The sequence below is a fragment of the Lupinus angustifolius genome, chromosome LG13 (assembly GCF_001865875.1).
Source record: "Lupinus angustifolius cultivar Tanjil chromosome LG13, LupAngTanjil_v1.0, whole genome shotgun sequence".
Classification (NCBI taxonomy): Eukaryota; Viridiplantae; Streptophyta; class Magnoliopsida; order Fabales; family Fabaceae; genus Lupinus; species Lupinus angustifolius.
In genome coordinates, this window is record NC_032021.1 from 14,919,539 (window position 1) to 14,932,412 (window position 12,874).

Consider the following 12,874-nt stretch of genomic DNA (forward strand, 5'->3'; position numbering starts at 1 on the left):
ACTAAATTTTAATTAAAATTAAATATTTAATATGTTGTAAAGATTTTACTAGTTATCTCTACATACATATGTCTTCATATAAGTCTTTCTATATATTATAAATGTCAATGATAGAAGAATAGAAAAAAGTATAATATCTATGTCAAGTGAGTATCAAGATTTATACACTTTTAATACATTATTCAATTTTATTATTATTTTATTGAGTTAATAATGATAAAATATGAATGATATATAAAATAGGAAAAATAGACACGGTTAACAAATTTACAATTAAAAGGACTTGTATGAAAATAAAAATAATTGTAGGACCCAAAGTTAATTAAACCAAATTCCACGTTTAAGATGAGGTTTGTTTCTGACACATTTTTTTCTGTTGCGGCTAGGGTTTTTCCACATTCTCTCACTATAAACCCCATCTCTATCTTTCAATGGGGTTGTTGATCAGATTATAAAGTTTCAATTTTGATCTCTATTTCGAAGTGGGTTTGTGATATTTTTGTCAGTGACTTTTGAAAATGAGTACAAAGAACCCATTTGAGTTGTTGGGTGATGATGCTGAAGACCCATCTCATCAAATCGCGGCGGAGGAGCTTAAGGCTGCGGCGGTGTTGGCCGCCGCTCCTAAGAAAGGTCAGGAGAAGGGTAAGGTTGGGTCTGGTGCTGGTCAGTTACCTACAAAGCCTCTTCCTCCGGCTCAGGCTGGTGAGATTCTTCATTTGTTTTTCTTTTTAATTTTATTTTATGGTTTCTGATAATTTTTTCATGATGTTTTTAGAGTTCATATAATTGGAATCTATATGATATTGTTTTGAAAAGTGTTTTTTGTTTTGTTTTGAAAAGTGTTTTTGTTTTTTTGGTACTATGTTTTGTTAATGTAATTTGTTTTGATTGCTTGTTTTGTTTTTAATGTTTTGGGTTTGTGTATAGAGGGAGACAAAAAAAAAACATAGGGGAATCCGTTTAGAAAGATTGAAGGATTTAAATGTGAATGATTTGTCTATAGTATGCTTATAGGTGGAGAATGTTTTATTAGAAATATGCTTTTCATGACTGATTTACGTGTGCTCGTGAGATTGAAACACATCGTGTGATTTTCTATTCGTTGTTTTGGTTTTTATTAAGTTGTTTTAAAGTTGCACTTTTTTGGTAGTAGAAGTGTGGTGTTCGGTAATCTGCTGGGTATGCGCTGGGTTCACATGTGTGGTAGATCGTGCTTTGGTTGTTGTCCGTGTACGGTATCTTAATTGTTCACTTTGGTCTCAGTTTGTATCTAGTCAGATTTATTTACTATTGTAAGGAAATTACAGTAAGAGATAACAATCTTTTGCGAGTTTGTTTCGGAAGTCGTGGATTGGCTATAATTTGAACGCCTGTTTTAGTTTAAATGCACGCCTCAATGGTAAAATTTTCAGGTGATCTCTTGTTCTTAATAACTTTTTGAGTATGACATGACCAGATTTAGAAGATTAATTTGTTAATATTTTATATTCGTATTTTCTGTGTGTATTTTTTGCCAATTTAGTTTGTGGCTGTATATGTCTGCTATCCTAATCAGTGAAAGGTTATTAAATTGATCATAATCCCTGCATTGTTCTTTTCACATGCCCACATTTTCTTTTCAAATTTTATTGATAGTGAGGGAGGCCAGAACTGAATCATTTCGTGGTGGTCGTGGAGGTGGACGTGGATATGGACTCCGTCGTGGTGGTTTTACTCGTGGCTCTTCCAATGATGAGAACACATTCACTGCTACTGGAGCCCCTGCTAATCAAGGTGCTTTTGAAGGAGATGCTGATAAGCCCTCAGAAAGACGAGGTTATGGTGCACCGCGTGTTCCTTATCGTGCTGGTGGTCGACGTGGAGGATTCAGCAATGGCGAAGGTGGTGAAGAAGGGAGACCACGAAGAGCATTTGAACGTCTCAGTGGGACTGGACGCGGGTGATGTTTCCTGCTAACAATGATTTCTTTCATGAACGTTTGTTTTTAGTCTACCAATATTGATTCCACTTGTTCTGTTTACAGGAATGGATTCAAACGTGAAGGTTCTGGGCGAGGTAACTGGGGAACACAAACTGATGAAATTGCTCAGTAAGCATTCTTGTTACTGCTGAATACTTTATAATTTAAGAATAATAATAGTCTCATGGTTTTGGTACCAAATCTTTTTTCTTATGGATTTTACTTTTCTTTCTTTCTGATTTAATATTTATTTTAGGGTGACTGATGACGCCACAAACGAAACTGAAAAGAAATTAGGAGATGAAAAGCCTGCAGCCGAAGAAGATGCAGCAGCAGATGCAAACAAGGAGAGTCCCGCTAATGAAGCTGAAGAAAAAGAGCCCGAGGATAAGGTGTATGCCCATCTTGAGCTTATATAACTCCCTAGAACGAAGAAAAGTGTAGAGTTGATATCTATTTGATTAGAAAATCAATGGTTTATGTTTGTTAAATACACGACATATCAATGTCAAATAGTTGTTTTGATAGTAACCTCTTCCATCATATTTTCAACAACGATTACGACTTGAAATTTGTTCTCAGCTGCATCCTTCACTTTAGAGTATCTAAATCATAATAATTTATGTTTGTTCCTGTTAGGAGATGACTCTGGAGGAATATGAGAAAGTGTTGGAGGAGAAGAGGAAGGCCCTTCAATCTCTCAAGACTGAACAGAGGAAGGTAGACACCAAAGAGTTTGAATCCTTGAAGCCCTTGTCAAGCAAGAAAAACAATCATGAAATCTTCGCTAAATTGGTACGACTTTTTACTCTCATTTGCCGTTCTGGTTATTAGTTGTATTGGCCATACCTACGAATAATTTGGCACTTTTAACTCTTTCCAGGGATCTGATAAGGATAAGCGCAAAGAAACTCTTGAGAAGGAAGAGAAATCCAAGAAGGTTTGTATTTGTTGAATCTGTCCGTTTATGTTAGCTTGTACATAAAGCTTCACGGTTGCCACTATCTTCTGCCCAATTATCGAAGTTACTTAAATTTAACCCTTCAATTGTTCACTTGTTAGTTTTTTTTTTAAAGGATGTTAAACAACTAGTTTCGTATTATTCACCATCTCTTAGTTTGCTCTTGGAACTTGTTGTTTTTCTATGGTTTGCTCTGACTAATTTCGGTTCAATTTGTTGGATTTCATATTCTTAGTCTGTCAGCATCAATGAATTCCTAAAGCCTGCTGAAGGGGAAAGCTACTATAACCCTGGTGGACGTGGTCGGGGACGTGGTCGTGGTGGACGAGGAGGCAGTGGTTTCCGTGGAAATGCCAACAGCAATGCACCAGCACCATCCATTGAAGATCCTGGTCATTTCCCAACATTGGGTGGCAAATGATGTTTTCCAGAACCCTTACAGTTCCCTGTCCTATTTTCAATTTTGGGTTGTCTGATTTGAACTTCATGCAAGGAAAAAAACAGATGAAAGGGTTTTCCTGAATTAGAAGAGTCAATTTATTTTATGCCTTAAAATGTAGATTTAGGTTCTTCATTCAGTCCTTGTAGCATTGCCCCCTTTATGCTTTTCTTTTAATGTTTTTTAACATTTTAAGACATAAATATTGAACCTACTTTTCTTCATAAATTGACATCTCAGTTTTGCTTGAAAAATATTTGGGCTCTTAGTCATATTGTAGTCAAGAGAATAAGCTTAAGATACCCTTGATATTGGGTCTTGTCTTTATTGAAGGTTGGTGATGTCTCACATTTCTAAACCCTTAAAAAAGAGAAGTAAACATCTACTCTATTCTTTCCTTATTGGACTAAGTAGGAGATACTAGTTTTGGTGGTTTCTTTCTATTTTCCTCATTTGTTATATGTAAGACTCAACCAATGAAATAAACACCTACTAGTTCAATCCTTGAGCCTTAAGTTACTTTAGGGTTTATTTAATATTCTTTGTCTTTCATATAAAAAATTTCCAACCCATGAATCCTTTATTACATTTTTTATACAGTGTAATATTTTTTACGATCATATAAGTTATCTAGTGGACAATGTTCATTAGCATTTCATTTTTGATAAGGTGTTTTCCTTTTGGAGGTGTATAAATAATTCACTTAAGTTGGTTTTGCCTCTGCTAGCCAAACTCATTCTACATACAAGATAAATATTCAATCTCATATTTAAGGAATCCAATCATTTATCAACTATGTTGCAATTTAACAACATTAATGGGATGAAAATTAGAATTGATATGAAGTTAAGATACATAAAGTACAATATTGCATTATTGCCTATAGTTTGTGATTTTTATTTATTATTATTTGTGCATTGAGGAGGCATTGCCAAACTTATAACTTAAGAAATCCACCTAAATCTCTAATCACCAATAATAGTGGCTGTTTAGATTCATATTTTATTGTAAAAACTTTAGGCTATAATCTAAGTTCTTATCAATGATAATGCATTGGATTAAAATTAAATAAGTTTATTTGAAGAGTGTAATATATATGCACGAAAAAGTAAAAATTTATACACTTTCACTACATCATCCAACAAGGTTTTAAAAGTATGACTCTGACATTAATGTCTCTCTCTCACTGAAGCATGTTGATCCCTCATTCAACACACTTCTGCAATGATCTTACATCTTTGGCGTATTGTGATGTTTCCAATAAAAATATAACATGTTTAATAACTTACGAATGATGTAAAAACCATTGCACGTTTTTATCTGAGAATAACACCATCAGTGCCTAAGGAACAACACCAATGTTATCTTTTGTTCTATGGAAACACAAGAACTTGATCAACAATTGATACAGGGAGCAAAGTAAGCACACATTGAATCTATAGAAAGTTCATGGATATGCATTTATAAGTAATCAGATAAACAAAAAAATAGTAGCACAACATGAATGAGCCAATAGGCAGGAATATAGATTTGGCATTAATGTTTATGATACTTTTCACAAGCCATATCATTAAGTATATTTAAAGAATGGTATCATCTAGATGAGTTCCACACCACCACACAAATTCTGTGACATTGGTCCAATCCATGAAACAAAAAATGTTACATGCAATATGTGAGCAGCACAAGAAATGGAATATAATTTGTGGTTAGGAGGAGCAGCATCCACTGTTCTGTGAAACTGGCTGTCCTCTAATCTGCACAGTTGGAGGCCTTGCATTATTTGCAGGTTGGCTTGCCATTCTACATTCAACAGAAAATTACCATCAGATTATGAGCTTATAAGGAATACTGAAAAATACTCAATAATTAGTGAATAACTAGTTAGGTTTTTTTGACAAAAAATACTGAAATTTAACAAAATTGAAACCATCCATAGGAGAGAACTAGAGGAAGGGTACAACAATAATAACGAAGCCTTTATCCCACTAGGTGGGGTCGGTTACATGGAGCGAACCAGAGGAAGGGTAAAGCATAAAATTAATACACTAGTCATAATTTGTGTTTTATTCAACATTAATATACTTACATCCTTTTTTATCAGCTATTGCAAAGAAAACACTAAAATTCATCAAATTTTTATGTGATGGAATGTCCTTGCCCATCTAGTTGCAGGTTGATGAACATTGCGTTCAGAAATCAGAATGCGGACAATCATATTGTCTCAGGCCACTTGCCATCTTTAGAATTGGGCCCTCATTTCTGAGTTCCCCCATAGTTAATTAATCTCCTAGCATTTTGTATATGTGGAAGCGTAACTGCTTCTTACTACATGTCTGTTTTGAGTGGTGGCCTTTAGGGATAGAGAAAATTACAAGACATTTTTTATCAGGGGTGGGCAATTTTCAACAAGTACATCTTGTTAACTGGAGATTGTGCTAGAAACACAACAAAGGAAATAAGACCGGATCTTGGATATTTGCTGTCCTTGACAATTTCAACAGGCATAAAAATTCAATATAGTAATGTATATGCTTGTAGTAATCTAGTAATGGAAGTAATACACTAAATTTGTAGTTCATCCGCAATGGATTTTTCCAGCTCCATAATCTAACATCAATTAGACTCGAACGACAGAAAACAGGAGTGAGCTATTGTACAATTATTCTTTCTTGAGGTTGGAAATCAATATTTGGCTGGGCTTGCTTCAAAGGCCAAGTTGTATTTAAACTTTTGCGAGTTTCATTAATATGTAAAGTTAAATTATAAACAGGAACAGGTACCTGCCCTTGATGGAAGCGGTCATGGCCATGAATGCCTGTTCCACATTTGTTGCATCTTTTGCACTTGTTTCCAGAAAAGGTATACCTATTTCATCTGCGAATGCCTGTTAAAGAGAATCAAACAAAGAAACGCGATAAGGGTAGCTGGGGCGGGAACGTAAGAGCAATAACTCCGCAACAACATTAAGCATGAACACACTCAAAACTGTTTACTTAATCAGAAAAGAGCAAAAAATGTATAACAAAGCAATACTTTAGCAGTTTCATATGGCACAGCTCTGTTTTCTGTCAGATCACACTTGTTGCCGACCAAAAGTTTGTTAACATTATCACTGGCATAGCGGTCAATTTCACTGAGCCACTGCTTCACATTATTGAAGCTCTCTTCATCTGTCACATCATAAACAATCTGCCAAAGGAACTAGTCAGTAGAGCATGCAAGGAGATGCCCAGAAAGGCGGAAATCGAAAAACAACTTGTATGAAAAACATCACCCACAATTATCCCATGGGCCCCACGATAGTAGCTACTGGTGATAGTCCTAAATCGTTCTTGCCCGGCTGTGTCCCACTGCATATAAATCCAATTAAAAAAGTGAGGTAAGAAACAATATGTCAACTGTCAACATATACTTGACTTTTGGTGACCTACATGGTCTATAAAGAAGACAACGTCAAAGATGAAATTATGCCTAGAAACAAGACAGCTTAAATTACCAACAAACAATTTAAAGGAAAACTTATGTCCTGTAAAAAGATTAGAAAAGATAGCTCGTTCAAACTCAAGATATGATATCAGAAGATATAAAACTAAAAGAATGACAACCATATACATACAATCTGGAGTTTAATGGTCTTCCCATCCTGCTCAACAGTACGAATTTTCTACACAAAAAGACATGAGCTGCTCAGTTTAGATGTGGCTTCAATGAGCTCAATCTAAAAGTTTGTAAATATACTCACAAAATCAACTCCAATGGTGCTTATGTAGCTGTCAATATATGAATCATCCTGAAGCATATAGAAATTATCATAAAGTTAATACTTAATACTTAACAGTCTAAAATACTGCATTAAGTAGCAATGTACCGTCTCTATGATCAACCAACATCCAGATAAACCAGCATTAGAATCTTCCAGTAATAATCTCTAAAATTTACACAACATACTGTACAAAAACAAATATTTAATGACACTAGCTATAGACATTTTTCAATAAGAATCATTTCCAGTAATAATTTACATGCACCATAGTTTAACTTCAAAAGGTTGTAATATGAACATCAATGACAAAACAAGAGTACCCAACTAGGCAACTGAATTTATATCTGTGGCACAATAAACTTATTTTGGAGTGTTACTATGAATCAAATAGGCACAACAATGCAACATAACATATGGGATATTGGCTAGTGAGCTATTTGCGGTTTTGAAAAGTGACAACTACCTCAGTTCCACGAAAATTGAAGTCCAAATTAGTTTAGGAATCTCATATTCTGTTATAAATTCAGAGTTATTACACCATGCTACTATGGGAAAATAATTCTAACAGATGTATATTATCTTTGTATTGTCATAGAATAGCATTCATGTAGGTATTGAACACCTACTTGATAAACCAGCATCTATTCAATGTGGGGAAAATCAGATTATTACACACATATCTGAAGGGAAAAGGCTAGTCCACCAATTCAATATTTGATTATTTTCATTGTACAGTACACAACTAAAACATCAAACAGAAAATAAAATGTGTAACTACTGTTTAGTAAGATATGTTATGGTTGCCAATTAACAAGTGCAGTGCACTCAATGGTAACTAGTTGTTTTGAGACAAGAAACTCTGAAGAGTACACAAACATGGTAAACCGGAAACTAAAAAATTTAAACACCAAACTATCAGATATCCCATTAAAATTATAAAACCTAGTTTTAGTGACAGACTCACAATAATACTAGCATAAAAAGCAGTGGAAGCTTACAGCAAATCTCAGAAGAAGACACGATTTACCAACACCGGAGTCTCCAATAAGAAGGAGCTTGAACAGATAATCACTGCAAAAGGATACAACATATTAACTTTCTCACTTGAACAGTTGAACCAATCTCAGAAACACCTATTAAAGATCCTCCGTAGCCAATCCATGCAAACGCACACACACACACATATTAAGATGACAAACAAAGCCGATAGTCGCCTCGACTCATTAAGATCTATAAATAAATGTACCACGAGTCACTGTTATCCAACTTATCGATTGATTGATTTGATTCACCAACATAGCTACAAAAACCACAAATCCAAATTCCATACCACAGTAACAACCTAGAAAAGTATAGGTTTAACCTAGTTTGATGATTCCCACGATTAACTGCCATTAAAACTATTCAAACCACGAATTAAATTATTATAAAAACATGTGCAGTTTATTCTTCAATCCAATTAGTCAATATCAATATCATCAAGAAAATTAGACTTATACATATATAATGATTCTTTGAAATCAACAAGATTATACAGCAATTGCAGTAGAATCCGTTATTGAAAAACAATATTAAATCTCAATCTATACAAAAACTGCAGCATAATTTTAGGAAACAAATCAATCTAGGGTTCCAGACCTCAACAAGATTTGATTGCTAACAAAACACAACAAATTTACACCAATTACATACATCCCCTGCTACCCTTTTGAAAAAGAGAACATAAGAATTGAAAAAGGAACGAACTTGTCGAAAATCGAAGACGATTGAAATAACAAAGGGAACGAAAAAAGGAACCTACTACTCGGGATTCATTTTGTTTTCCGGTGAATAGAAAAGGGATCGAGGATTCGCCGGAGATAGGTGGAAATCCGCCGGAGTTATCGGTGGAGATTGGTCCGGTGGCGGAATGTGAAAGAGGAATAGCGTGAACGAATCGAAAACTTGAAGGAACAACCTCGTTTCCTTTGCTTGTTGCTTTGAATGAAATTGGAGGATTGATACGACGACGTTTTGGAACAAATGGGAGATCCAATTAGATAACCAAAAGTTAATAGATTTTCTGATTTTGTGGAATGTTCGATTTCTATAGACGACAATCGTTAGAGATATAATTATACATTAAAAAAAAGAGTAGTTTCTTATTCAGGACAAACATATATACCCTTAACATTACCAAATCATTAGAGTAATCCACAATTAAAATTTAGTACGAGTTTAATATATATAGTGTTAATATAGGTTTTTTTTAGTAACATTCAATATTCAGGCTCACTTGAGAATAATAATTAATTGGTGAATAAAAGTGATGCAGTGACAATATAAAAACACTTAGTATATATATTAAATTTGTAGTATATTATTGATTATTCATATATCATATAAGTTATATCCTCAAATTTATGAAAGTATAAATCATAGAGAAAAAGTGTATGCATTCAGAGTGTGAATTTTATTTATTAACATTATATAATTCACCATTTATATTTAATTATTATCGATTTTTTTAAAAATAATATAGATGATTGATAAATAATATATTAATTGTGTATATATTTTTATATCAATAATATATAAATATTACACTATAAATTATGAGTCCAATTACGTATTTTATGAGAAGATTTTTTAAGCTTTTGTTTTTTACTTTTTTCCTCCAAATTGTTATCTTGTATAGGAAAATGTTATAATGGACCTTGATATGTAATTTCCGTTTTGTATATAAAATTTGTCGAATTCAACTTAATTCATATTATTTGGTATCATTAGAAGCTGAATAGAAATGGGAAATCTAAACCTATTCAACACAATGCTACTATAAGCATATGAAATTATAGTGATAGCTGATAGATTAATACACAATAATTACGATATGTTTTATTATTGATGCAAATATAAACATGTGAGCTTAAAGATGAAAAGAAAAAAAAAACAGAAACTCACATTTTTACTATACTTTTACTCAAATTGAAACTCACATTTTTACTATACTTTTACTCAAATTGAAACTCACTAAACTTTCTCCTTCTCCAAAACTTCCTTGTTTGGCCAAATAGAGAATGGATTTCTTCTTTTCCCCAAATCAATTGAAATAGCTAAATATGATTATACTATATGGAAATTAAGTATAATTAAAAAATGAACACTTGTAATATGTCTTGGCGCTTCTTGAACTTGCTCATTGTCGATGACATTATCCTTGTTTTTACAGAGATCTGCCCACAGACTATCGAGTTCTATTCCATGTAGAGTCATATGTGTTTCACTTTTGTTCTCCAACTGCCAAAACATAACCAATAATAATGTAATTAGATATATATACATACAAAACATAACCAATAATGTAATTGCAAATTAATAATACTTACAATTTTTTCCCCGATTCCTCTATACCGTGCTCGAGAAGCTCGATATGGATACAAAGGCTTAAATGTTCTCTTGCGGTTTTCATTACTTAATTTCTGAAAAAACAAACAACATTAACATCAATCATATATATGTATATACAAAAGCATATATAAGAATAAAGTCAATACAAGAATATGATTTTACCAAGAAAGACTTGTGCGTAGGGTGACAAAAGTCTTCCAATCCTCTTCTTCAACGACATTTGCATATTTCTTTGGAGGTTTTAGGTTGACATTGACATCAGCATCTCTGATACATTTTTCGACATCAGTTCGAAATTGTCGGAGATCCTTACCAACTGATTTAAGGATATAATCCTTATGCTCCTCATCAACATCAAAAGTTGACTGAAATAAAAACACATATACATTAATTATATTGCATGCAAACACATGCATATATGTACATTGCATGCAAACACATATACGCATATTGCATGAAAATACAAAAACACAAAAACTGAAAAATAAACTTACTGTTATTTCATCCCAAATACGCTCATTCACGATATTCTCAATATCAGTCCATTTGTTGAATGTTAGCGGCACATTATGCCTAATCACAACCCCAATGTAGCTTACCAATGAGTTATCACCCTTCGAGTTTACTGGTTGGCCTTTTGAGTTTCATTGAACTTTTATCTTCACATTCTTACTTCTTGTCCGGATGACATTCTTCATAGAAGTCATTCCAAATGGAGTTTGTTTTTTAGCAACAATTTGCTTGTCTTGTGGAGTCAGTGTAGCTTCATCACCACTGTGAGAATCATGATCGCCACTTTGGGAAGCCATTGATGAAGTTTTTTGAGGTTTATGAGAGTTTGAGGGTTTATGAGAGTATGAGGGTTTACTGAGAGTATGAGGTTTCTTTTCGATTAAGTTTGAGAGCATAGAGGGCAGTGATTCATCTTTTAGGTATTTAAACTGTAGTAACAATTCAACATCGCTTTCTACATATAGCGCTGTTAATAATACCTCTTCAACATCGCATATTACCAGTAGCGCTGTCATATTGACCTCTTCGACAAAGCTTCTTAAGGGTTACGTTGTTGTTTTGAATCCAACTATGTAACACCGTGTTTTTCCGAGCACATTTAATTAAGTAATTAGTTGTTAATGAATTAATTATAGAAATTAATCAGTAATATTTTAGGCTAAACCTCAATTGAGTTTTAGTCTTGTATTATAATATTCTTGTTTTCCCTATTTTTTTTAAGATTTGCGCCCAGGTTTTGAGTTTCGTAACTCGGAATCGAATTCCGATTTCGTTGCTGACTTCAAAATATTATTTCTAGTCAAAATAGACACCAAGTTTGTTCATAACTCATCTCTAGGTATTTTTCACCTCCAAATTCAAGTTTCGATGTTTCAAGCAAAAAAACCTAATACGGTAGATCGTATATTTCTGACGAAGTTACCTAGTAATACTCAGACACGACTTCAATTGCGAAATCACGTCACATCAATCAAGTCGGAGAATTAATCACATCATGGGTCAATGACTTGTCAAACAAGCAAAGTCAAAGCTTCCATAATCTCCTAGATCACTCACCAAATCTCCTCACTCCACCACCATTAGACACATCATCTAAGCTAGCCTAAACCTAGATTGCCTCTCATTAATTTTCAGATTTGAGAGAGGGTGAGACTCTCCTATAAATACCTCACCCCATCCTATCATTTTTACACTAATTCTCCTAAAGAAAGTTAAGATATTTTTTCTCTTGTTCTCTTCTCAATTTTTCTCGACATAAACCATGAGAAAATCATGATCTCTTAGTATGTTATTCATGGAGTTGAGTTTATGTTTGTTTTCTTTAAATATTTTGTAAATCATGACTAAAAGGGATGATAATGAAATCATATGAACCTTCGTGTAGTTTTTGACTTATGTAAAACTTAAAATTTCTTCCTTGTTCTTAGATGGAAAACTATATCTTTGAACAAGGTTAGGTGAGTTTATTTGCTTTAGAAATATTGGAAATTATTGTTAATATTTAAATGTGTTTAAAGGTGATGATTTGAACATCAAAGGAACATTTATTGTATTTAAGAAAAGTTTATGTCTTTTCTTGAAAGTTCAAAATGTTTAATGAGTTTTTGTTGAAAAAATTTCATTTTTAAAAGGTATTATGTGTGAAAGGTTGTTTAGCATATGTTATTCCTTGATTTCCAAGTTAAAGTAATGATTTGGGATAAAAGATGATTTATTAAAGTCTCGACTTCATAAACTTAAATTGTTATGAAGTTTTGGATAGAAAAGTAGTAAAAGTGTTAACTTATAATTTATAGTTCATGACTATGATATCAACACCTATTAACCCTTGACTTTATCCTA

General features: G+C 33.2%; 2 protein-coding genes across 3 annotated transcripts; one reads left to right on the plus strand and one right to left on the minus strand.

Moving 5' to 3' along the window:
- LOC109325704 (plasminogen activator inhibitor 1 RNA-binding protein-like) lies at positions 361 to 3,412 on the plus strand. Its single transcript, XM_019558222.1, has 7 exons — positions 361 to 705; positions 1,639 to 1,942; positions 2,027 to 2,092; positions 2,220 to 2,355; positions 2,603 to 2,758; positions 2,847 to 2,903; positions 3,160 to 3,412. The coding sequence occupies exons 1-7, from the start codon at positions 519 to 521 to the stop codon at positions 3,343 to 3,345; spliced, it is 1,092 nt and encodes a 363-aa protein (XP_019413767.1). The 5' UTR covers positions 361 to 518; the 3' UTR covers positions 3,346 to 3,412.
- Positions 4,880 to 9,138, minus strand: LOC109325909 (ras-related protein RABD2a). 2 transcript variants are annotated; one of them, XM_019558521.1, is made up of 9 exons: positions 8,931 to 9,138; positions 8,128 to 8,200; positions 7,109 to 7,156; positions 6,983 to 7,030; positions 6,645 to 6,716; positions 6,400 to 6,555; positions 6,147 to 6,250; positions 5,064 to 5,166; positions 4,880 to 5,024 (listed from the first exon to the last, which is right to left on the minus strand). In XM_019558521.1, exons 1-8 carry the CDS (start codon positions 8,942 to 8,944, stop codon positions 5,073 to 5,075), a joined length of 609 nt encoding a protein of 202 aa, XP_019414066.1. In that variant the 5' UTR covers positions 8,945 to 9,138; the 3' UTR covers positions 4,880 to 5,024; positions 5,064 to 5,072. The 2 variants fall into 2 exon arrangements, with proteins under 2 accessions (XP_019414066.1, XP_019414065.1); XM_019558520.1 differs by having other exon boundaries at positions 4,880 to 5,166.